At 47.9% G+C, this 25,818-nt stretch overlaps 1 protein-coding gene across 1 annotated transcript; it reads right to left on the bottom strand.

Moving 5' to 3' along the window:
• Window positions 1–1,503: 1,503 nt before the first annotated feature.
• RAMP3 (receptor activity modifying protein 3) lies at window positions 1,504–24,329 on the bottom strand. Its single transcript, XM_086396193.1, has 3 exons — window positions 24,227–24,329; window positions 6,412–6,544; window positions 1,504–2,709 (listed from the first exon to the last, which is right to left on the bottom strand). Exons 1-3 carry the CDS (start codon window positions 24,288–24,290, stop codon window positions 2,454–2,456), a joined length of 453 nt encoding a protein of 150 aa, XP_086252319.1. The 5' UTR covers window positions 24,291–24,329; the 3' UTR covers window positions 1,504–2,453.
• Window positions 24,330–25,818: the final 1,489 nt, after the last annotated feature.

The raw sequence follows: 25,818 nt of genomic DNA, 5'->3' as shown, positions 1-25,818 counted from the left end.
GCCCTCCCAGGAAAACACTATATCTAGATTCCTTGTCTAGAAAGTAGAGAGACATGGCATCCCCTTGTATGGAGCTGGGGGAAGAGGGACAGAAAGGCACACACATATACACACAAACATACACACACACATTCCTTGTGTGGTCTGGTACCCAGGACCCTCCATGTCCTAGAAAAACTCATGAATAAGTGAAAATGTGGGGCCAAAGGACTGACAGAGCCTGCAAAGCTGTGACCAGCAGGCCAGGCTGGGCGGGAGGGAGGCAGCAAGCCAGGGCTGGACAGGACTAGCCTGAAGGTCAGAGGTCTCAGTGGGGCCAGTGGATCACTAAAGTTAAACTAAACTAAAGTTAGCATAGTGAAGAAAGCATGCTGGAGAGCTAAAAGGGCGGCCAAGCGGCCCAGTGCCAGGCCCACAATTACGAGGTTCTCCAGTCTTGGTAAGAGTGGGGTCTTCAGCCAAGAAGCATCATTGGACAGCCATGTGCACACAAGAGTAGCCTCTCGGTGCAGCTCTGGCTGCTGGGGCTCTCAGGGGACCTGAGAAGTGAGAATCCCTGGGGCAGGGGAGACACACACAACCTCCAGGGGCTCCCCACACAGGGTGTGGCCAGGGCCAGCCAAGGGCTGGGCTGCACTCCCTCCGCAGCTGCAGGGCCCCCCCAGGGAACCATCTGAGAAGAGAACCAACATTTTAAAGGCTTGAGATGGTCTGAAACCCAAAAGCACTGCCCCTCCGGGCCTCCACAGGTTATCTCATCAGCAGACGTCCAGCTCACAGATGACCCGCAGAGACCTGCATGGTGGGCGATGCTCCAGAGGCACTGTGGATACACGTTGAGATCACAGCCTCTGTTCCTTGGCTGAAGCTACCTCAGGAACCGGAAGTGCCAGGAGATTCCCATCCCGTCCCTGCACCTGTGGGCATCTGCACCCATGGGCACCTGCAGGGAACCAGCAAGCTCAGGGGACCCCCTGCACCTCTGGGCAGGAAGAGGAGCAGGGCCTCTGAAGGACATAGAGACTGCCCTGCTAGGTTCCCTCCACATCCACTCACAGCCACGGTTCCACTTCTGGGCCCCAGCAAGACGGTGCTGAAGTAAACCGCCCACATTCGAAAGCATCGGCTAGGGAACTGGAACGCCACCGGGGACCAGAGAGAAGCTTGCAGACAAAGCGCCTCCACCAGCTGCTCCCTGGTCCCCAGGACCAGGCGGGGGTCCTGGCAAGCCCGATGCAACCTCGAAATGCCGGAAAGATGAAGTCTCCCCTCCATCCTCAAAGCGCAGGGAGCCAGTGGGAAGCACAAAACCTCTGAGAGCTGGATAGCGGATCCCTCCCACCTGCCCACACTCCCCTGGTTTGAGGCTCTCTTTGCTGCTCTGACCTCTGACCTCCTGGAGCCTCAATCACTCCGTCTGTAAAATGAGCCTGGGGGACTTGCCAGTTCTAAGAGGCCGGGCAGAGTCTCTGTGAATTCCCTGAAATAAAACTGGAAACCCCAGAAGTAGCATGTCTCTTTACTCACAGAAAGCAAAGGCACAGCAGACAGAGCTCAGCCAGTAGAGCGCACAAGGCCCCTACTCCGAGGCCTTGCTCACAGAGGGGTCCATTACCAAGGAGGCCCACACCAGCTGCGGCCACAGACCGGACGTCGCAAGCTATCCTGTGGTTCCTTGGAGCTCCCAGTTCAATTCTGTCTTCCAGATTCTCTCTAAGTGGGCTCCCCATCAAGAGGACTCAAGGCCTGCAAAGCGAGGACCCACAAAAGCCCCCTCCCACACTCTTTACTGCCCCACCCCCAGACAGGTGGGAATGAAAGAAAGTGAAGTCACTCAGTCGTGTCCGACTCTTTGCGACCGCCTGGACTGAAGCCGACCAGGCTCCTCCGTCCATGGAATTTTCCAGGCAAGAGTACTGGAGTGGGGTGGGAATAGGCACACCTTTTCAGAGCAGAGACACTGTGGTAGGGCCAAGGCTGGGGGTGGTATCAGAGTAGGAGGTAGGGTCAGGGCTGGGGTGGAGTCAGAGTGGGAGGTGGAGTCAGAATAGGAGGTGGGGTCAGAGTAGGAGGTGGAATCAGAATAGGAGGTGGGACCAAGGCTGGGGGTGGAGTCAGAGTAGGAGGTGGGGCCAGGACCAGGGGTGGGGTCAGAGTGGGAGACGGGGTCAGGGGTAGAGTCAGTTGGGAAGTGGGGTCAAGGTCAGGCCAGGGCAGGACCCTAAGGGACTTGGTACTGGGAACACCAGAGGCCCCAGCCCAGCCTGGGACAGCGCAGGTGAAGCAGCGGTGATCTGTGCCCAGCACACAAGCTCCAGCCACAGCACGTTTTCTCTATCACCAGCCCAAGACCACCGGGGCAAGGTTCGGGGGCAGCTGAAGCACCAGCTCAATCAGCCCTGCAGAACTTTCTTCCATCTCTCCAGGCATGGCCCCTCGGGCTCACCAGGCCCTCACAACACCTGTTCAGTGTGTTTGCTGCGCCACACCACCACACCAGTCATGGCGATGGTCAGCAGGACGGGCACGGTGATCAGCGGGATAAGAATTTCGTCTGGGGGGTCCTCCCAGTCTTGCCTGTCCACCGAGCAGTTTTGGAAGAACTGCCTATGGACGCTGGCGATGAAGCTCTCAGCCAAGGGGTTGGGCCAGTAGCAACCCACCACGTTGGTCTCCACCTCCGTGCAGTTGGTGAAGCTCTCGTAGTACCTATGAAAGCAGAGAGTTTGACCATTCAGCTCCCCCACCCCTTCTAACTTTGGCCCTGACTTACAGGAAAGTGGGAGGCAGTGCTGTGTGGCCACCGGTTCTCAGCATGGCCCCAGGCCACATGGGAACAGTGGCCTCATGCTACAATCTCTCTTGGGCCTGCTGGTCTGGCAGTATCCATCCCCCTGGTGTCCTTGCCCTGAGGTTCTTTTGCGTGGTGGCCCCATACCCTGCAAGAAACTCTGAGGCCATAAACTCCCCAAAATATACCCCATGCCCCCGTCTGCATCTCGTACATCATCCCTGCCCTCATCGTGGTCATCCACACTGTCACCTCCTCCCTACAAGGAAAGGAATTCCCAACACCCCAGGTCTGGACTCAGCCCCCAGGGTGCCAGCACCCCCAGGTCTTCCCAGAGGACACTCTGAGGCTGGGCTCTTTCTCCAAGGCCAAAGGTCACAGCCCCTTGACCTGCAAGGCCCTTCTCACCTAGGACCACTACATAGGCCTCCCATGGGGTCGCTAAAAGTCGGACATGACTAAGCGACTTCACTTTCACTTTTCACTTTCATGCATTGGAGAAGGAAATGGCAACCCACTCCAGTGTTCTTGCCTGGAAAATCCCAGGGACGGGGGAGCCTGGTGGGCTGCCGTCTATGGGGTCACACAGAGTCGGACACGACTGAAGTGACTTAGCAGCAGCAGGGGAAGAAATCTCCCTGAGGCCAAGGGCCGGCTGCCTCCCAGTCAAGTTAACCTGCCTTCATTTACCTGACTGGGTGGTGCGGGGAGGTGGGGGGGGCATCCCACCCGTGAGCCCAGCCCCAACCTGTCTTCCTCTCCAAAGTTACCTTCTTCAGCCCTCACCTGACAGGACATGGGACCCCCTCTGCCCAGGGTCTTCCTGTCTGTGTTGACCAAACCTGGAAAGGCACTTAGCAAGCCGCGAATGAGGAGCCACATCCATCAAACAGCCAGGCTCCTGATGGTCCATGTGGCCAACCAAGTGTTACCACTAGCAGTCCCCAGAATTCAACCCCAAAGCCCACTGACCGAGGATTACTGGCCTCTGGGGCTGCTGACCTAGACTGGAGCCATTGTTCAAGATGCTCTGGTCAGAAGACTGGTTGAATATCTGCCTCAGTGTGCCAGCTCCGACCACTGCCCACCTGGCAAAGTGCTTCACACAGGACAGGCTTGGGGCAGGAAGGGGTTCCTGCCTCAGCTCCCTGTGGGAACGAGGCTTTGCAACCACACTCCTCCTTCCGGTACTGACCCAGGAAGGGTGGCCTGAGCAACAGGAAGGATCCGCTTCCTGCAGGAGCTTCCTGTACACAACCTTATCTCTGCCTGGAAAGGCAGTGGGAAACAGGGCAGCGGATCCATTCAGCCAGACCCTTCGCCACCCCTCCTGGTGGCCCTGGGGCAACCGGTTTCCCAGCCCAAACATTTGGCTGGTTGGTCAGGCACACATCTGCCCACACCCCTCAGGTAACGCAGGCAAGGAAGAGCCGCACAAGGCAAAAGAGAGCAGGAAACAAAGGCTACAGCCTGGAATCCATGTGCAGAGCCCTGATGTGGTCCTTGGGATGGGTCCAGGCTCTGGGTCGCCTCACTAACCAGGTCCTCAGGCAAACCATCACCCCCAAGACCCACCCCTCCCACTGGGCCCTATGAGTGGCCTGCCACCCCAGAGCTTCTAACCCGACACCTGCAGAGCCCCCACCTGCCCCAGAGCTCAGAGCAACTGAGCCAAGGTACAAGAAGCAGGAGGCGGAGGGTGATTTGAGGCCCGTGTGACCCCCATGCACAGAAAACAGCACGAGATAGCAGCTTAGGGCTCAGGATGTGGAACCGATATCTTCCCATCTCAGCTTGGCTGACCATCTTCCTGACTTTGCCCACATTGCTTAGCCTCCATGAGCCTCAGTTTCTCCACCTGTAAATGGGGTTCATAATTCTCAGCCCAATAAGGTAATGGACCTTATTAGGTGAAAGCCCCCACCTTGGTGAAAAGACCAAATTAAGTGCTGTGAATACACTTCTGGTAAGTGCCTGGCATATAGTAGGTTCTCAGTGAGGTCACAGGTGAGTCCCAAAGGCTAGGGTTTGGGCAGACTACCCACGCTTGCTCCTTCTCAAGATCACTGGGAACTGACTCCTTATTGTGACAGAAAATGTTGTTACAATAAAAGACAGCAAAGGTCAGGCGCTCAGGCACGAGGCAACAGTTGCAGGAGGCCACCCCCACAGCCAGCACCCCGCCGTTCCCAGGGCTGGGGAGGCAGATGAGGCAGGGATGCACGCCTTTCCACACACAGTCCCAGGTGCTGTTAACTCATCAGCCTGCGTTCAAACTGGAGATAAAATCACGGTGTTCTTCCCAAGGAAGCTGCCATTTGTGTGACATCATGGAACCAGGGTCACGACAAGCTCTGTTCTTCCCAAGCTACTCTGGTCACCCCTTTCCATGCCCTCCCTTCAGTCTGTCTCCCAGAGCACCCTCCCTCCAGCCCCTGGGGGTGCTCTCACAATGAGCAAAAACACAGCCATGGGCCAGAGGGGAAAGTTGGGATGTGGAACCCAGAAGGCAGGCAAACTGCCCCTGGCAGGTTCCCTCTTCCGCCAGCAAACTTTTCCCTAGTCCAGTAGACATCGGCCCCTCTCTCCTCCAAGACCCCCTCCGGGCTGACCCCTCTACTGTTCTCCAGCCCTGGGGCTGGATGTCTGTTTAATCTCACTGAGGCTTTAGCAGGTGACAGAAGCCCAGGACAGGAAACTCACACCTCCTCCCTAAACCTCCACCCCTGTGTGTCCACTCTGGGCTTGGCATTCAGGTTCCAAGGACAATAAGAAGCCTGGCCAAGGCCCTTCCTGAACATCCCCCTCCCCTTTCCCAGCAGACACAGAAATTGTGTTCCATTTGGTTCAGTGAACAGCTATGTGTGGAGTCCACGAGGGGGCTGTGGATGTGCCCACAAGGAGCCACTGTCCCCTAGGGAGATGGCCATGGAAGCCCATAGAACAACCACTGGGAACAGACAGCACAGGAGCCAGGGTCTTGGGGTGGAAAGGGCTGATGCAACTGATAGAAATCCAGGGGTCCCAGGCAGGCATGGCCCACAGGACAGATTGAATGCAGCAGCCACCAGTACTGTGCCAGACAGAGACTTCTAAGTGAGAAGTGGGGGAAGGTAGGCACAGGCCATCAGTGATTTCCGAGGAAGTGAAAGGTGTACCTAGACACCTGATGCTGGGTGTGATCACAGGAGATGAAAAATATCTCAGAAGCTTCTAGAAAGTCGGGCCCTCTGTGGTGGGGCCCCCACCACACCAGGTAGAAACCAATGGGACTCAGTTTCTCTGTGGTCCAATGGTCCTGACTACCCACCCAGCCCTGGCTGGTGCTGTGAAGAAAACCCAAAATGACAACTCCACCCAGCATGGACCATGAAGAGAGGCAGGCACCCCAGGGCAGGGCACCAACCACATTCAGGAAGGGGAGTGGGTGTCGGTGGTTCCTAGAGAAATGACCACACTCAGAAGAGTGGGGGATGCACAACCTGGAGTGTTCAATTTGGAGCAGCCTGTGTGGTCAGTGAGGGGAGTGAGGGGCTGGGAGGCTTGGAATGAACCTCGGAACTTGAGGAGCACAGGCGCTGTGGGCAGGGCAAGGGCAGGGCATGGGCAGGGACACTCACACGATGAACTCCGAGAGGTTGCACCACTTCCAGACCTCTACCTTCTTCATCTTTTCGGCGAAGGTCTTGCCACAGCGGGGCAGCATGGCCAACATACGCTTCTCATTGCAGCCACCCACCGGGGGAGACTCCCCTAGAGAGGAGAGAGTTGTGAGCATCATTAGGAAGGCTAGGTGCTGTCATGACCCTTGAAGGTTCGTGCTGATGCCCCTCAAGGTCTGCCCCCTGGGGTCTTCTTCCATCACCTTGGCCTCCATGTAACTCAAGAAGGTTGAAGCCAGTGCAGAAAACGGAACCCACATTGAGATGTCACCAAGACAGGACCCAGAGGGGTCATAGAAAGAAGTCCTCTAGTGAGGCATGGAAAGAAGCAGGCAAGGGAGGGCAGCATGCAGAGAGATGGGGGTCTTGGGAGTGGAGAGGCTGAGGGAAGATGGGTTCCAGTGGGATAAAATATAGGAGAGGACTCCCCTGGTGGTCCAGTGGTTAAGAATCTACCTGCCAATGCTGGGGACATGGGTTCAATCTCTGGTCTGGGAAGATCCACACGTCACGGGGGCAAATAAGTCCATACACCACAACTACTGAAGCCCAAGCACCTAGAGCCCATGGTCTGCAACAAGAGAAGCCACTGCAATGAGAAGTCCGCATGTTGCAACTAGAGAGTGGCTCTCATTGCTCTCTGCAACTAGAGAAAGCCTGCATGAAGCAACAAAGACCCAACAGAGCCAAAAATAAACAAATAAAATATTTAAATAGAATAAATATATAGGAGAAAGTCACTGTGTCCTTGTATAAGATGAAGACTTCTCATATGGCACTAAAAATACAAACAAAAGAAAAATATAGAAATTGAACTATATCAAATTTTTAGACTTTTGTGCTTCAAAAGATACCATCGAAAGAGTGAAGGCATCCCACAGAATGAAAGCAAATATATGAAAATCATATCTCTGATACAGGGTTTGTGTCTAAAATATATAAAGAACTCTTATGGCTATTAAACAAGAGCAATGACTCATTTAAAAATAGGAAAAAGGGGAATTCCCTGGTGTTCCAGTGGTTAGGACCCAGTGCTTTCCCTGCCAGGACCTGGGTTCAATCCCTGGTTGGGGAACTAAGATCCCACAAGTCATGCGGCACAGCCAAGGTGGACGGAGGGGGGTAGGGGAAGGAATGAAAGGTTTGGAAGGTTCTTATTCTATACATGAATTGATATAATATCACTTAGACTGTGATAAGTTAAAGATACTACAAATCCTAAAGCAACCACTAAAGTAATCAATAATAATTACTGCCAATTAGTGAAGGGGAAGAAGAAGGAGAAATAAAAAAGTGGAAAAAAAATACAAAGTCTAAAAAAAGGCAGAAAAAGAGAGAAGTGGGGGCACGAACTGATGGTACCATGGTAGATTTAAAACTAACCATATCAATAAATTATCCCATTGAAAGTAAATGGTCTTAGCACCTCAATAGAGAAATAAAAATTGTTAGGACTTTCTTGGCAGTCCAGTGGTTAAGACTCCAAGCTTCGACTCCAGGGGGTGCAGGTTTGACCCCTAGTCAGGGAGCTAAGATCCACATGCCACATGCCACAGGGCATAGCCAAAATTCAAAAACTGAAACAAGGATTATTAGATGAAATCAAAAGGCAAAATCAAAAATCCAATCACAGGCTATTTATACGTACCCTACCTTAAAATGACTCAAATAGATTCAGAGTAAAAGGTGGGGAACAATATGCCATGCTGCTGCTGCTGCTAAGTTACTTCAGTCGTGTATGACTGTGCGACCCCATAGACGGCAGCCCACCAGGCTTCCCCGTCCCTGGGAGTCTCCAGGCAAGAACACTGGAGTGGGTTGCCATTTCCTTCTCCAATGCGTGAAAGTGAAAAGTGAAAGTGAATTCGCTCAGTCGTGTCTGACTCTTCGCGACCCCATGGACTGCAGCCCACCAGGCTCCTCCATCCATGGGATTTTTCCAGGCAAGAGTACTGGAGTGGGGTGCCATCGCCTTCTCCGATATGCCATGCTACCACTAATCAAAAGAAAGGTGGAGTGGCTACATTAATACTGGACAAAGTATATTTCAGAGCCAAGAGTATCACTAGAGATGAGTCTTTCCATAATAATTAAAGACTCAATTCATTAACAGTAGTTGGATGAAAGGGGAAGAAGTGACGTTGGAGGCTGGACCCAAAGGCAGACTAGTGCAGGTGTTCAGGCCTTCCCAGTTTATCTAAAGCCTAACAGAAAGCAGAGGTGGGTTTTCAAACTTCACACTCCCCCACTGAACCCACCCTGAGCCTCAGAACCTTCACATCATGGGGTCCCAGGCAGGCAGCAGCCAAGCCAGAAGCTGACACCCCTCAAAGAGGAGCCTTGCCATCTCTGCAGGAAGAGGGTACCCTTCTGAAGTTAACCACCACCACCAGATGCCCAGCCCCACCCCCTTGGAGTCACTGGTTTGCTGTGTGACTCTGGACAGACCCTTCACCTTGCTGGGCCTGTGTCTCCTCCTCTATAAAAGAGAGTGGTACTGATTCTGGGTGTTTTCACTAGTTAATAGTCATGCATCTTTTTCAACTTGTCTCCATCTGGCCACAACTGCCCCACCCACACACCACTCTGCCTGGACCCCCAGCCACCTAGCCCCCTTCCCAGGCTGTAGCAGGTCTGGATTATGTGCTCCCAGCCTGTCGATCCAGTTCTATTTTAACACAGCTCTCGAATCTGAAGTCCTTGATGGAAGCAATCTATTGTAATACAATTCTTCTGAAGGCAGAACAAAGCCATTCCCCTCTGAGGCTGGTACAGACCACCATACCCGAGCCCACCTGGAGATCTCTGGGGCTAGGGGCCTCCCTCCCAGCCCCTCTCAGCACTCAGTCTCTCAGGATGACCACGTGAGGTGGAACAAAGGTGTCTGACTTGGCTGTACATCCACAGTCCCTGAGGCCACAGCCCTGGCCCATGGCAAGGGTGACTCTGAGATTGGGACCAAACATTCGTATTTGTTAAAAAAAAACAAACGAACAAAAAAAAAACCCACCCCTGTGTGATTCCAATGTACTGCCAGAGCTGCAAACAAGCAGGGAAAGCTCACAATTACATGCATACAGGCACGGAGATCTTGTGCAATGAAGATTCTGAGCCAGTAGGCCTCCAGCACCAAGATGCTAATCTCTGACAAGTTCCTGGTGCTGAGAGGCCCTGCCCACACTCTGCAGAGTTAAGAGACAATGGGAGAGCTGAGGAGTCAGAAGTGGTCGAAAAGCCCCTCATGTTCACCATGACTCTATTCCCAGACCAGATGCACTCACTCTACTCTCTAAGCCTCAGTTTCCCCTTCTGGAAATGAACGCTGGCCTGGCTGCCCCTTGCCAGGCTTCCCTCAGCTTCAGTACTGACCAATGTCCACTGAGTGCCCTGTCCTAAGTGTGGTCCAACTTGCTGAGCCCCGCAACAGCCCAAAAAGACAGGGTCGCTGTGACCACTTGCTCAGTAACAGGGTGGGGGGCCAAACCCACATGCAGCCCTGGCTCCAGGCCGTGCAGGCCTGGAGTTAGTGACTCTGGGAGGCACAGGCTCTTGGGCTATGTGGAGGCAGCTGAGAAGGCCACCTGTGCTCCATTCCCCCACCCCACCCCCAGCCGCCCTGTTGCACAGGCAGTTTTTCCTTGCAGCTCATTGATAGCCCAACACAGGCTCCAGTCCACTTAATGTCCTCCACATCCAGCCATGTGCCCATTCCTGGGTCTGGCTGACAGTCTCTGCAGGGTATCCTACATGGGTCTCCTGAGTGCCACCCTCCACCCATGGGCACGAGCCAGGCAGGGCTCATACTGTGGTTTGCCCCTACTGGTACTGCCACTCCTCCCAGCTGCAGCCCAACTAGACCGGGCCATCTAGACCCCCTGGACCACCATCAAAACCCAGCTGGACCTGGATCCACGGACCTGGATGATCTGGACCTCCTCAGCCTAACCCAGCCACCACCTGTCAGATCACTGAGACCCAGTTCAGTGCTTCCTCCTCCTCCATCTCATTCTCCTCCTTCCCCCTGCACATCCTCCCTCTTGGAACTCCTTCCTCCTCTCCCTTTCTGATTCCTCATAGACCAGAATCTCCATATGTCCCAGGATCGCCACACACCAACATGGCAGGGGCCTGGCCAGAGCAGGTTGAGGATATGCCATCAAGGACCACGTGACATCCTGAGGCGAGTTTCCTGGGATAACTTCTCCTGCCCATGGTGGGAGTGGGCAGTGTGCTATGAGGATGCACAGGACAGGCACCATGGGACACCTGTCAAGTGACCTCCATGAGGGGATGGAGGGACAGTTAAGTAGAGCACCATTTCTGACGCACAGGCTTAAGGAACTCCCAGCAAAACCCAACAATCCATCCAGCATTATAAGACTGAGGTAAAGTTTCTGGTACCGGAATGGGAGGTAGTGAGGTATCTGTCTAAAGTCCAACACCAAGGAGAGAAGAGGGATGTGGGGCTGGGCTCAGTGGTACCAAGACTGGGACTTGGAAGTAAAACTTTTCTCTTTGGTGAGCTTGAGGTTTGCCTGTGAGAAGATAAGTGAGATTTACAAGTCCCTGAACGAAACACTTGGAAAGTCTTTAAATGCCAGAATTGACTGCCGTTTCAAAGAAAAGAAAATAGATGGTTTTGGAAAGTTCATGCTGTTTCTTCACTGAATTTTAGAGATCAAGTCCTGAGCCTTTGGAGTGGGAGCACTGACTCCAAGACCCTAGACTACCAGAGAACTAACCCTAGGAAGTATCAAATAGTGAGAACTCACACAAAGGAAACCACTTGAATATAAGCCCCACATCACCAACCACCAGTAGCACACAGTGCAGGATGCCTCATCTAAACAAACAAAGCAAAAATACAAACCCAGTCATCAGCAGACAGGATCACCACTTCACTCAGCCTTGCCCATCAGAGAAAAAACAAACAAACAAACAAAAACTCAGCACAAATCTCACCTTATACAAGCTCACACAAACCACTGCACCAACCTTGGGAGGGCAGAAACCAAAAGGAAAAAAGAATTTAACCTTGAAGCCTGGGAAAAGGAGATCTCAAACACAATATTAAAAAAAATAAATAATGAAAAGGCAGATAAATACTATACAAATGAAGGAACAAACTAGAAACACTGAAGTCCAAATAAATGAAGAGGAAATAGGCAAACTCCCTGAAAAAGAATTCAGAATAATGATAGTAAAGATGATCAAAAACCTTGAAAACAAAATGGAGAAAATGCAAGAATCAATTAACAAAGACCTAGAAGAATTAAGGAATAAACACACAGAGACAAACAACACAATTACTGAAATTAAAAATACTCTAGAAGGAATTAATAGCAGAATATCTGAAGCAGAAGAACGAATCAGAGAGCTGGAAGATAAAATGGTGGAAATAACTTCTGAAGAGCAGAATAAAGTAAAAAGAATGAAAAGAACTGAGGCTAGTCTCAAAGACAACTGAGACAATATCAAAAGCACCAACATTCGAATTATAGGGGTCCCAGAAGAAGAAGAGAAAAAGAAAGGGTATGAGAAATTTTTTGAAGAGATTATAGTTGGAAATTTCCCCAACATGGAAAAGGAAATAGTCAATCAAGTCCAAGAGGCACAAAGAGTCCCATACAGGATAAACCCAAGGAGAAACATGCCAAGACACATACTAATCAAGATAACAAAGACTAAACACAAAGAAAGAATATTAAAAGCAGCAAGGAAGAAGCAACAAGTAACATACAAGGGAAATCCCATATTCTTAACAGCTGATCTTTCAGCAGAAACTCTCCAAGCCAGAAGGGTATATTTAAAGTACTGAAAGGGAAAAATCTACAACCAAGATTACTGTACCTGGCAAGGATCTCATTTAAAATTGATGGAGAAATAAAAGCTTTTCAGACAAGCAAAAGTGAAGAGAATTCAGTACCACCAAACTAGCTTTACAACAAATGTAAAAGGGACTTATATAGTCAAGAAATACAAGAGAAGAACAAAGATCTACAAAATCAATCCCAAACAATTAAGAAAATGGTGATAGGAAGATATATATCAATAATTACTTTAAATGTAAATGGATTAAATGCTCCAACCAAAAGGCACAGACTGGCTGAATGTATGCAAAAACAAGACCCATATATATGATGTCTACAAGAAACCCACTTCAGACCTAAAGACACATATAGACTGAAAGTGAAAGGATGGGAAAATATATTCCATGAAAATGGGAAGCAAAATAAAGCTGGAGTAGCAATCCTTATATTGGACAAAATAGACCTTAAAATAAAGAATATTACGAGAAATAAGGAAGGACACTACATAATGATCAAGGGATCAATCCAAGACGAAGACATAACAATTATAAATATCTATGCACCCAATATAGGAGCACCTCAATAAGACAAACACCAACAGACATAAAAGGAGAAATTGACAGTAACACAATAATAGTAGGAGACTTTAACACCCCCACTCACACCAATGCACAAATCATCAAAACAGAAAATTAACAAGGAAACACAAGTCTTAAATGATGCATTAGATGAGATGGATCTTATTGATATCTTCAGGACATTCCATCCAAATGCAGAAGAATACACCTTCTTCTCAAGTGCACGTGGAACATTCTCCAGGATAGATCATATCTTGGGTCACAAATCAAACCTCAGTAAATTTAAGAAAATTGAAATCGTATCAAGCATCTTCTCTGACCACAATGCTATGAGACTAGATATCAATTACAAGAAAAAAACCGTAAGAAACACAAACACATGGAGATTAAACAACACATTTCTAAATAACCAACAAGTTACTGAATAAAGCAAAATATAAATTAAAAAATCACTAGAAATAAATTACAATGAAAACATGACAACTCAAAACCTATGGGATGCAGCAAAAGCAGTTCTAAGAGTGAAGTTTATAGCAATACAATCCTACCTCAAGAAACACGAAAAACATCAACTAGACAACCTAACTTTACACCTAAAACAATTGGAAAAAGAAGAACAAAAAAACCCCAAACTTAGTAGAAGGAAAGAAGTCATAAAGATCCGAGCAGAAATAAATAAAAAGAAATGAGAGAAACAATAGCAAAGATTAATAAAACTAAAACCTGGCTCTTTGAGAAGATAAACAAAATTACAAACCTTTAGCCAGACCCATCAAGAAAAAAAGAGAGAAGAACAAATCAACAAAATTAGAAATGAAAAAGGAGAGGTTACAACAGACAATGCAGAAATACAAAGGATTATAAGAGACTATTATGAACAACTATATGACAATAAAATGGATAACCTGGAAGAAATAAACAGATTCTTAGAAAAGTTCAATCTTCCAAGACTGAACCAGGAAGAAATAGAAATTATGAATAACCCAATTACAACCACTAAAATTGAAGCTGTGATCAAAAATCTCCCAAAAAACAAAAGCCCAGGACCAGATGGCTTCACAGGAGAATTCTATCAAACATTTAGAGAAGAGCTAATGCCTATTCTTGTAAAACTCTTTCAAAAAATTGCAGAGGAAGGAACACTTCCAAACTCATTCTATGAGGCCACCATCACCCTGATACCAAAACAAGACAAAGACAACACAAAAAAAGAAAACTACAGGCCAATATCACTGATGAATTTAGATGCAAAAATCCTCAACAAAATTTTAGCAACACATAAAAAAGCTCATACACCATGATCAAGTTGGGTTTATTCCAGGAATGCAAGGATTCTTTAATATATGAAAATCAATCAATGTGATACACCGTATTAACAAACTGAAAGATAAAAATCATATGATAATCTCAATAGATGCAGAAAAAGCCTTTGACAAAATTCAGCACCCATTTATGATTAAAACTCTTCAAAAAATGGCCATAGAAGGAACCTACCTCAACATAGTAAAGGCCGTATATGATAAGCCTATAGCAAACATTCTCAATGGTGAAAAACCGAAAGCATTCCCCTAAGATCAGGAACAAGACAAGGTTGTCCACTTTCACCACTATTATTCAACATAGTTCTGGAAATCCTAGCTATAGCAATCAGAGAAGAAAGAGAAATAAAAGGAATCTAGATTGGAAAAGAAGTAAAGCTCTCACTGTTTGCAGATGACATGATACTGTACATAGAAAACCCTAAAGACAGTATCAGAAAATTACTAGTGCTAATCAGTGAATTTAGCAAAGTTACAGGATACAAAATCAATACACAGAAATCACTTGCATTTCTATATACTAATAATGAAAAATCAAAAAGAGAAATTAAGGAATCAATCCCATTCACCACTGCAACAAAAAGAATTAAATATCTAGGAATAAACTTACCTAAGGAGACAAAAGAACTGTACACAGAAAATTATGACACTAATGAAAGAAATCAAAGATGACATAAACAGATGGAGATATATTCCATGTTCTTGGGTAGGAAGAATCAATATTGTGAAAATGAATATACTATCAAATGCAATCTACCAGATTCAATGCAATCCTTATCAAATTACCAATGGCATTTTTCACAGAAATAGAACAAAAATTTCACAATTCACATGGAAACACAAAAGATCCCAAATAGCCAAAGCAGTCTTGAGAAAGAAGAATGGAGCTGGAGGAATCAAACTTCCTGACTTCAATTTATACTACAAAGCTACAGTCATCAAGACAGTATGGTACTGGCACAAAAACAGAAATATAGATCAATGGACCAAGATAGAAAGCCCAGAGATAAACCCATGTACCTATGGGTACCTTATTTTTGACAAAGGAGGCAAGAATATACAATGGGGAAAAGACAGCCTCTTCAATAAATGGTGCTGGGAAAACTGGACAGCTACATGTAAAAGAATGAAATTAGAACACTTCCTAACACCACACACAAAGATAAACTCAAAATGGATTAAAGACTTAAATGTAAGAGCAGAATCTATAAAACTCTTAGAGGAAAACATAGGCAGAGCACTTGATGACATAAATCAAAGCAAGATCCTCTATGACCCACCTCCTAGAGTAATGGAAATAAAAACAAAAGCAAACAAGTGGGACCTGATTAAACTTAAAAGCTTTTGCACAGCAAAGGAAACTATAAGCAAGGTGAAAAGACAACCTTCAGAATGGGAGAAAATAATAGCAAATGAAACAATTGACAAAGGATTAATTTCCAAAATATACAAGCAGTTCATACAACTCAACGCCAGAAAAACAAAAAACCCAATCGAAAAGTGGAAAAAAGACCTAAACAGACATTTCTCCAAAGAAGACATACAGATGGCTAACAAACACATGAAAAGATGGTCAACATCGCTCATTATTAGAGAAATGCAAATCAAAACTACAATCACCTCACACCAGGCAGAATGGCCCTCATCAAAAAGTCTACAAACAATAAATGCTGGAGAGGCTGTGGAGAAAAGGGAACACTCTTGCACTGTTGATGGAATGTAAATTGATACAGCCACTATGGAAGACAGTATGGGGAGTCCTTAAAAAAACTAGGAATAAAATCACCGTATGACCCAGCAATCCCACTCCTAGACATATACCCTGAGGAAACCAAAATTGAAAAAGGCACATGTATCCCATTGTTCATTGCAGCACTTTTTACAATAGCTAGAACATGGAAGCAACCTAGATGTCCATCAACAGTTGAGTGGATGAAGAAGTTGTGGTACATATACACAACGAAATATTACTCAGCCATAAAAAGGAACGCATTTTAGTCAGTTCTGATGCGGTGGATGAACCTAGAACCTATTATACAGAGTGAAGTGAGTCAGAAAGAGAAAGATAAATATCATATTCTAATACACATATATGGAATCTAGAAGAATGGTACTGAAGAACTTATTTACAGGGCAGCAGTGGAGAAACAGACATAGAGAATAGACTTATGGGCATGGGGAGAGGGGAGGAGAGGGTGAGATGTATGGAAAGAGTAACATGGAAACTTATATTACCATATGTAAAATAGATAGCCAACGGGAATTTGCTGTGTGTCTCAGGAAACTCAAACAGGGGCTCCATATCAACCTAGAGCAGTGGGATGGGAAGAGAAATGGGAGGGAGGTTCAAAAGGGAGAGGATATATGTATACCTATGTCTGATTCATGTTTGAGAGAAAACAACAAAATTCTATAAAGCAATTATCCTTCAGTAAAACAATAAATTAAAAAGAAAAACAAAAAAAAAAAAAAAAGAGAGGTAAAGATGCAGATTCCTGACAACACCAAGAAGGTAGATGGCTGCCACCCACTCAGGCTACCAGCTGCATTAGTAAAGGTCTCAGGAATTAACTTGGAATAGAAAACCATTTCAGCGGTTTCATCAGGGAAACAAAGAAAAGGCAGGCAGGACTGTGTTTCTTTTGTCTAGGGGACTTTCAGACTCTGGGAAGTGATAAACAGCCAAACAGATGCATTTCCGAGAGAAAAGGCTTTTATGGCCAGTCATTTGGAAATGAAAAACAGGAGCTCTCATTCTCCTCCAGGGCAAACAAGCAGCAAGCAGGCCGTGGCCTCGGTGGGCTCAGCAGTGACGGGGCGTGGCCAGTATGGCTCTGGGACACTGTGGTGTCTGGAAGGTTCTGCCCTCAGCCCTTGTGGTCTGGCGAGTTCTTCCCCATCCTGGACCTCAGTTTCCATATAGTGACATCAGAGGACCTCCAAGGCACCTCTGAGCCAAGCACCTCCTTGCAATCACTGGGGTACCTGATATCCAGCACTGCACCTGGGCCCACTTGAGTGCACAGAATCCAATGCGACAGGAGACGGCTCGACGGCAGGACATTACTCCCACCAGTGACAAAAACAGTGACAGTGCCGTGTTTATACACAGACACACTGGCACAGGCACTCTGTCTGGTGGTGCTGTAAGTGAGCCCCTGGGAGCCACAGATGCTAGCAAACTCAAGTGTTCACAGAATGTGTGCCAGGCACTGGCAGGAGCTTCCCATACATGCAATCCTTCACTCCACACTCCTAGGTCCCCACACAGGGTTACAGGGCCTCAACTGACTGAATCCAACTGACAGTCACATGCATGCGTGCATGCTTAGTCGCTTCAGTCGTGTCTGACTCTCTGGGATCCCATGGACTGCAGCCCTCCAGGCTCCTCTGTCCATGGGATTTCCCAGGCAAGACACTGGAGTGGGTTGCCATGCCCTCCTCCAAGGGGATCTTCCCAACCCAGAGATCGAACTCATGTGTCCTGTAGCTCCTGCATTGCAGGCGGATTCTTTACTGCTAAGTCACCAGGAAAGCCCAACTGGCAGTCACAACAGCCCTTTCTAGGTTGCTAGAGTGGGAAAAGCTGAGACTAAGTGCCACTAAATGTTTTATGATCATGGGGAACAACTGCTGCAAAGAGAGAGGCGCCCCAGGAGTAATATCCAAACCCAACGGTTTGGTCAAGAGCAAGGCATGAAACTGAGCCAGTAGGCCTTGGGTTAATTAGTAAAACTTCAAGCCAAAAGAAAAAAAAAAAAGGTGGGGGGCAGGGGAAGGTTTTTTAAATGCAAGTAAGTTTAGGACCCCATGGACTGGTGAGCCATGGCCTGCCAGGCTCCTCTGTCCATGAAATTCTCCAGACAAGAATATTGGAGTGGGTTGCCATTCTCTTCTCCAGGGGATCTTCCCAACCCAGGGATTGAACCCAGGTCTCCTGTACTTCAGGCAGACTCCTTACTGTCTGAGCCACCAGGAAGCCACATCATAATTGTGTCTTATCTTTGGATAATATTACCAAAATTAATCTATAAATTACCAAAATTAATCTATGATCTCTATTTAACTGTCTTAAAGAAAAGTGAGCACTTACAAATCAAACATTTCTAAATACAACAAAAACTAACCAAAATGCAAGGAGATCCAACCAGTCCATTCTGAAGGAGATAAGCCTTGGGATTTCTTTGGAAGGAATGATGCTAAAGCTGAAACTCCAGTACTTTGGCCACCTCATCTGAAGAGTTGACTCATTGGAAAAGACTCTGATGCTGGGATGGATTGGGGGCAAGAGGAGAAGGGGACGACAGAGGATGAGATGGCTGGATGGCATCACTGACTCGATGGACGTGAGTCTGAGTGAACTCCGGGAGTTGGTGATGAACAGGGAGGCCTGGTGTGCTGCGATTCATGGGGTCGCAAAGAGTCGGACACGACTGAGCGACTGAACTGAACTGAACTAAACCAAAATGAATTTCAGGTTCATGTGCTCTGCAGAATATTAAGTATTAAATTAATATCCAGTATTAAGATTTGTTAATTAATACAGATATGTCTTCAGAGTCATCAGTACTACGTATGATACTTCTCTTGTACAAAGGTTTACTGAAGTCAGTAAATTCATGTTATATCTATTGAAAAAATTATCAACAAAAAACTGATTTGCCATGATGATATTGTCATAAGTAGTAAAATACAGAAAAATGGTATAGAAGTTTTTAGATGAACTCTTTAGAAATGATTATATGTTTTAATTTTTTTAGATCCTCAGTAACTTGAAACTTAAAAGTTTTGCTAAATTAAGTTAAATGATAAAAATCCATTGAAGGTCTAGGTCTTTTTTTAAGATAAAATACTGGAACATTGATTGTTATACAAGTCTAGCAATCTTTTGTCTTCTTAGGAGAGAAAAAACTAAAGATGTTTGTATCACTTTAAAGAGAGAAATTAAGCTATAAAAATGTATGTTTTTAGAGGTTATAGAACATGTTTATAAGTTTGTCAATTAGAAAATGTTAGTATAACAAACAGTTCAATTACTTGCCTTTTGGTTTTTGCTAGAGATTAGGATTTTTAAGGATGAAAATTATAATAAATATGTAATTAAAACTGCCAAAAATAAGTCAGTTGTGTCCGATTCTGTGCAACCCCATAGACTGTAGCCTTCCAGGCTCCTCCGTCCATGGAATTCTTCAGGCAAGAACACTAAAGTTAGGTAGCCAATGGCTAAGACTCCGCACTCCCAATGCAGGGGGCCAAGGTTCAAACCCTGGTCAAGAAACTAGATCCCATATGCTGCAACTAAGCATATGCAGGCTGGAACAAAGATCCCGCATGCCACAACTAAGAGTTTGCATGCCTGACAAAGATCAAAGATCCTGTGTCGCAACTAAGACCTGGCACAGCTAAATAAATAATTAAAAAAAACAAAAGAATGGAGATAGTTGTGTTAAAGAAAAAAGAAAAAAAATTTGCCCTAGAGCTCATCGTTTCTAGATGGGGAAAGGATAAGGGACAAACTTACGTGAATACAGAAATCGTGGAGGTTTATGTAAAAGGAATCTTAAGAAAAGTTTTATGCATGGTCAGGATTGAATAAGATTAGATTGAAGTTAATAAAATAGATGAATTTTATTATCAAAAGTAAACTAATACAAGACTGGAGTTTGGTTTTCTCACTCTGTTAAAAGAGCAATGTTTCCTGGAATATTGAGCTGTTTTTGATAAGAGATTTTAGGTTTCCTTCTCTAGCTAACTGAGTTCTCCAAATGGCCCCTGAAGCATCTCTGAAAGAAATATTAAACTAATCAAGATTATTTGGTTTATTAAACTTTATGGAGAGCATTAAATGAAAAATTGACCTAGTGAAGTTGTCAGAGTATAACTACTCATGACATGTATCACTGCTTGCTTTAAGTTAGTGCATGTACAACATTTGTGTGACAACTGGATATAGCTGATAAGATGTGTAACCTATAAAGGGCTTCCCAAGTGGCACTCATGGCAAAGGACAGTCTGTCAATGAAGAAGACATAAAAGACATGGGTTCAATCCCTGGGTGGGAAGATCCCCTGGAGTAGAGCACAGCAACCCACTCTAGTATTCTTGTCTGGAGAATCCCATGGACAGAGAGCCTGGCAGGCAATAGTCCACAGGGTTGCAAAGAGTCAGACATGACTGAGGCAACTTAACACACACACATAACCTATAAAAGGTCCCACTGTCAACATACCTTTGTAGTCCTTTGTTATGTCTGATTAGTTTTCCTCCAACATGGATAACTAGGCTTTTCATATAAATGAAAAAAAAAACTGAAAAAAATTTTTGTTTATATGAAAAAATAACTACTTTTCATATAAGCGAAAAGTAGGACTAGCACCAAGGCAGAGGATAGACCCAGGGCAAGCAGCAAACATGATCAAGGGACAAATATTTTTATCATCAATGCTTTCTACTGAAAGACTTGCCATCAAAAGGGGAAAACGATAGAAGAAATTTTCACATACTGAGGTATGTGGAAGTCATTCTGATTTATATGATTTAACTCAAATTTTACGCTAATTTAAAAGAGCTTGTTTGTGGCCTATTTAACACACATTGTAGGGCTTCCCTGGTGGTCCAGTGGCTAAGACTCCATGCTCCCAATGCAAGGGACCTGGGTTCCATCCCTTGTCGGGGAACTAGATCCCACAAGTCGCAACTAAAGTTCACATGCCACAACTAAAAGACTGCATGCTGCAACTAAGACCCAGCACAGCTGAATAAATAAATAAAAGAAATAAATATTTTTAAAAGAATTAATGACTGAAAGGTTGTAGACATGGAGTGACAAAAGTAGCAGTTAGGCCTTACAGCAGTCTCAGAATCTGTAGCTCCTCCCTGAAGAACTTAGATAACACTGTCCAATACCTATTTCTGAGTTGTCTTACAGAATCTAAAACCACCACGGAGAAAGAGCTAACTGCCTGATGATCAAACTGCAGCCGTAATACAAGCTGCTCCAATTTGAGCAGTGCTGTTCTGCACATAGCCCCCACCTGCACATCCTTGAAGCTTTCCCTTAAAAGCTCTTGCCCTGGGACTTCCCTGGCAGTCCAGTGGTTAAGATCTTGCCTTCCAGGGCAGAGGGTACAGGTTGGGTCCCTGGTCAGGGAGCTAAGATCCCACATGCCTTGAAGCCAAACAACCAAAATGTAAAACAGAAGCAATATTGTAACAAATTCAATCAGTTCAGTTCAGTCACTCAGTTGTATCCAACTCTTTGTGACTCCATGGACTGCAGCAGGCCAGGCTTCCCTGTCCATTACCAACTCCCAGAGCTTGCTCAAACTCATGTCCATAGAGTCGGTGATGCCATCCAACCATCTCATCTTCTGTTGTCCCCTTCTCCTCCTGCCTTCAATCTTTCCCAGCATCAGGGTCTTTTCTAAAGAGTCAGCTCTTCACATCATGTGGCCAAAGTACTGGAGCTTCAGCTTCAGCATCAGTCCTTCCAATGAATATTCAGGACTGATTTCCTTTAGGATTGACTGGTTTGATCTCCTTGCAGTCCAAGGGACTCTCAAGAGTCTTCTCCAACACCACAGTTCAAAAGTCTCAGTTCTTCTGCACTCAGCTTTCTTTATGGTCCAACTCTCACATCCATACAAGACTACTGGAAAAACCATAGCTTTGACTAGATGGACCTTTGGTGGCAAAGTAATGTTTCTGCTTTTTAATATGCTATCTAGGTTGGTCAACAAATTCAATAAAGACTTTTAAAATGGTCCACATTAAAAAAAAAACATAAAATCATTGTAAAAAAATTGTAAAAGCTCTTGCCCTTTGGTTGGCAAGTTGGAGTTGATTTGGGTGGTCTGCCATCTTCCTAGGTTGCTGGCTTCCTGAATAAAGCATTTTCCCCCCACTAACCCTTGTGTCTTGAAGACTGATTTTTGAGCATTGAGCAGTCAAACCTGAGTGCAGTTTCGGCCCCAATCAGTAACAGGCACCAGCTGAGTGGACTTCTGCTGGACCTCACGACCCCAGGGCCCTGCACAGCAGCACCTGCTTCTGAATTAGGGTTTGTAATTCTCAAAGCACCTTCCCTGATGGGTCCTTCAGAGCCTGTCCTCAGCGGAACCTGATGATCACTAGGAACAGCCCCCTTGCTAGCCCAGCTCCCTGTACCCACTTTGTACCACCCAGAGACAGCTCAGCGATGGCAGGGTGTCAGCATCCAGAGCAGCCCTGGCACCCTCCTTCAAGATGCAGCTGCCTCCAGGGCTGATATGGCCCCCGTCCCATGTATGACAAAGCAGTGTGAGCACATGAGCAGGTCTGTCTCTCTGTGCATCTCCTTGACTCAGTCAGGAGTCAGTTTCTGAGGTCCTCACTCTGATGAGGCCAGCACTGGACTGCGTCTGCTGAGGAGCTGACCTGGACCCTGACCCTGGCTGGGGAGCCTGAGCCCAGGTTCCGTGGGCGAGGGACACCGGGTCCAATGAGACAAGATGAGGTGGCTCCCAGAACCACACCAACATGAGCTCAAGGCTATTAACATGGAAGGTTTCTCCACAGGGCCTGCCTTTGGTCCTTCTCACCTCCAGGCTATAGGTGGGCAAGGAGAGCCTCAGTTTCCATCATAATGAATCAGAGTCTTCTCCCATTACAAGAACCAAAATCTCCATCCAGACGTAGAGAACGGACTTGTGTACACAGCAGGGGAAGAAGAGGGTAGGACGAACTGAGAAAGCAGCGCTGACACATATACACTACCATGTGTAAACAGATAATGAGTGGGAAGCTGCTGTGTAACAGAGGGAGCCCAGCCTGGTGCCCTGTGATGACCTAGAGGGGTGGCATGGAAGCGGGGAGAGGGAGGGGATATACATGTAATTATGATGGATTCGTGTTGTTGTATGGCAGGAACCAACACATTTTAAAGTAACTATCTTCCAATTAAAAAATTAAAATAAAAAAAACTTCATCCAAGGGCTTTGCATTTGAAGCTTGCTGAAATCCTGTATCAGTGTGCTCCTGATCTCCTGACTTCCGGAAGCCACCAATCACTCTTTCCTCTAACACAAAAACCCAGCTAACCCTACGGCTCTAACCCCTGAACATTAAATGAAGTCATACTTTATCCACCCCAGACATCACCAGTGGAAAGATAACCTGGAGTTCAAGATGCCAATGGGCCTAAGCAGCTTTTTCCAAATTCCAGGTCATCGAAGCTGACAGTGGCAATGCAAACAAGCCCAATTTTACATCTTACACTCAGGGAAACTGAGGCCAGTGAGAATAAGGGAGCATCCCAAAGGACCCAGGGGACTGTGGACCCCCAGGCCAGGGCTTCCCCTTCTCAGAGCTGGCCAGGCTCAGGAAGGCTCTCCCACGGAAACCCTCCCCAAACACGGGTACCCTATCACTGGTTCTTGGATGATTTCCTTAGAAGGATTTTTCAAAACAAGCATTTCATTCAATCCATTCCCAGTTTGTGAGCAATGTGTCTTCCCAGGAGCCCCATGTTTTCTCGGTGGAGAAGGGATCTGGGAGGGGAAACCTCAGAAAGCCGCCCTCTGTCCCCTCCAGCCAGTTGCTCCAGACACAGGCATACACACTCACACTGAAACACTGTCTTCGGAGGACAGACACAGCAGGGAAGATCTAGCACTCCCACTTCTGGTTTCCTCTCATCCACACCCCTGCGCCGGCTGTGCACGCAGGAGCCCCGGACGTGGAGCACACTACCTCACAGGGAGGAGGGAGATGGACACGCCCGCCAGTCCCCAGCCCCAGAACAGCGAGGCCGGAGACATCACAGCAGGGAGGAGCGGGCTCTGGCCGAGCCCGCTGCCGAAGCACAGCCTGCAGGAGACCCTTCGCCTTCCTTCCAAGCCCGGCCCGTCACCATCAGCTGGAGCATCCTGGGGTCCGCGCCTCCAGAGCCCGGCGCGCCGGGCTGGCCCAGGTCGGTGCTGAGGAGGAGGAGCAGCCAGGTGCAGAGGCAGGATGCCAAAGGCCGCGAGGATCCCACGACCCCCAAGGAGGTCGGGGCGCCCCGGCGCCGGACTCAGCGCCCCCTTACCGCAGAGCAGCAGCAGCAGCAGTAGTGGAAAAAAGTAGGGGCGCCGCAGCGCTCTTGTCCCCATGGCTGGCCAGCTGTCGCGCGCGGTCCAGCTGTGACGCACAGTCCAGCGGCGGCGCGCGGTGCAGATGCGTCCCCGCTGGGGGCGCCCGGGGACGGAGCCCAGGCCGGGGAGGGGCCGCAAAGAGCCCGCCCCCAGGAGGTGCCTGCCCCTAGGCTGTGCTCTCCGCCCTCTGGGATGCGCCTCCCTCCCCGCAACAGGTGCCCTCCAGCAGGTCGCGCTCTCCCAGGACGTGCTGCCCCTCAGGACGCTCCCATCCCTATGACGAGCCCCGCCAAGGACTCGTCCTACCCCCCAGGACGTGCCTCCCCTCACTGACTGGTCCTTCCCCTAGGACGCATCCCCTCCCCAGCGCATATCCTCTTCCTTCTGCCCTAAGGGTGCAGTCCTAGAAGACCTGGTGTCCAGCTGGGCTGGGGAGCAGGCTTGGGGGCAGGTGGGAGCCTGGCGGGGAGTGGGGTGGACCCAGCAGGTGCACCCACCCTCAACCCAGACCACAAAGGAGCCTGGGAAGGTGTCTGGAGAAAGATAGCTGTGGGATTCGGTGCCATGGGAGACCGGGGAGGGAGCAAGTGGGTGCAGGGGGCAACCCCCTCGGAGAAAGCTGGGTGTGAGTGGAGGCATCTCTGTGAGGGGGTGAGAAGTGGGGACTTCTGGGTAGAACCCCAAGTACTTATGGGCCTCAAGCCCTAGGATACCTTCCTGGGGTCTTCCCTCTGCCAAGAACCTTTGCACCCCTCTGGACCAGAGAGGGTGGGGCATGCACACACCTACACTGACACACACCCCACTGCCCATGGCTAGAACTGAGTCCTCAGGCCCCAGTCCATACCCTGTGCCCTCTGGAGGCCTCAGGGGACAAAATGAGGGCCAAGAGAGTGACTGGGTACCCCTCAGGGCCTGACTTCGTGAAGTGTTATGGGCTCCCAGGGGAAGGAGAAAGGGCCTCAGGGTACTTCAACCACAGATGACCTCCCTTGGTTTGGTCACCTCTGTCCCCCTCAGCCCCTAGCACAGACCCTGGCCCCACGGACACCCAGTCACATTGTCACTGATGAAGAGCCCCTGCCCTTTGAGGCCCATAGTCCGCCACCCCCCACCAGCCATGCCTCATCTCAGGGCTCAGGAAAGCAGCACTAGGAAGGCCTAGGGATTAATTACTCTCAGCCTGGGCCTTTCCCATGTCAGAGGAATGGAGCAAGTGGGCTCCCCACCTGGACAAGACCTCTGCCCTCTGAGCGGTAAGAGGAAGGTAATGGGCCTGCCCCGAAGACAGATGGTGCTGGAGAATTCTAGTGTAGGCATCCAAAATAGAGGAGCCAAACTGACCTTTCCTGCATTATCAGTTCAGTTCCGTTCAGTTCAGTCGCTCAGTCGTGTCCGACTCTTTGCGACCCCATGAATCGCAGCACGCCAGGCCTCCCTGTCCATCACCAACTCCCGGAGTTCACTCAGACTCACGTCCATCGAGTTGGTGATGCCATCCAGCCATCTCATCCTCTGTCGTCCCCTTCTCCTCCTGCCCCCAATC

This window comes from Bos grunniens, chromosome 4, assembly GCF_055505025.1.
Source record: "Bos grunniens cultivar Pamir isolate PY7600 chromosome 4, Bosgru_T2T1.0, whole genome shotgun sequence".
Lineage (NCBI taxonomy): Eukaryota > Metazoa > Chordata > Mammalia > Artiodactyla > Bovidae > Bos > Bos grunniens.
Note: the sequence above shows the minus strand (reverse complement) of the source record. Positions and strands in the feature narration are given on the sequence as shown.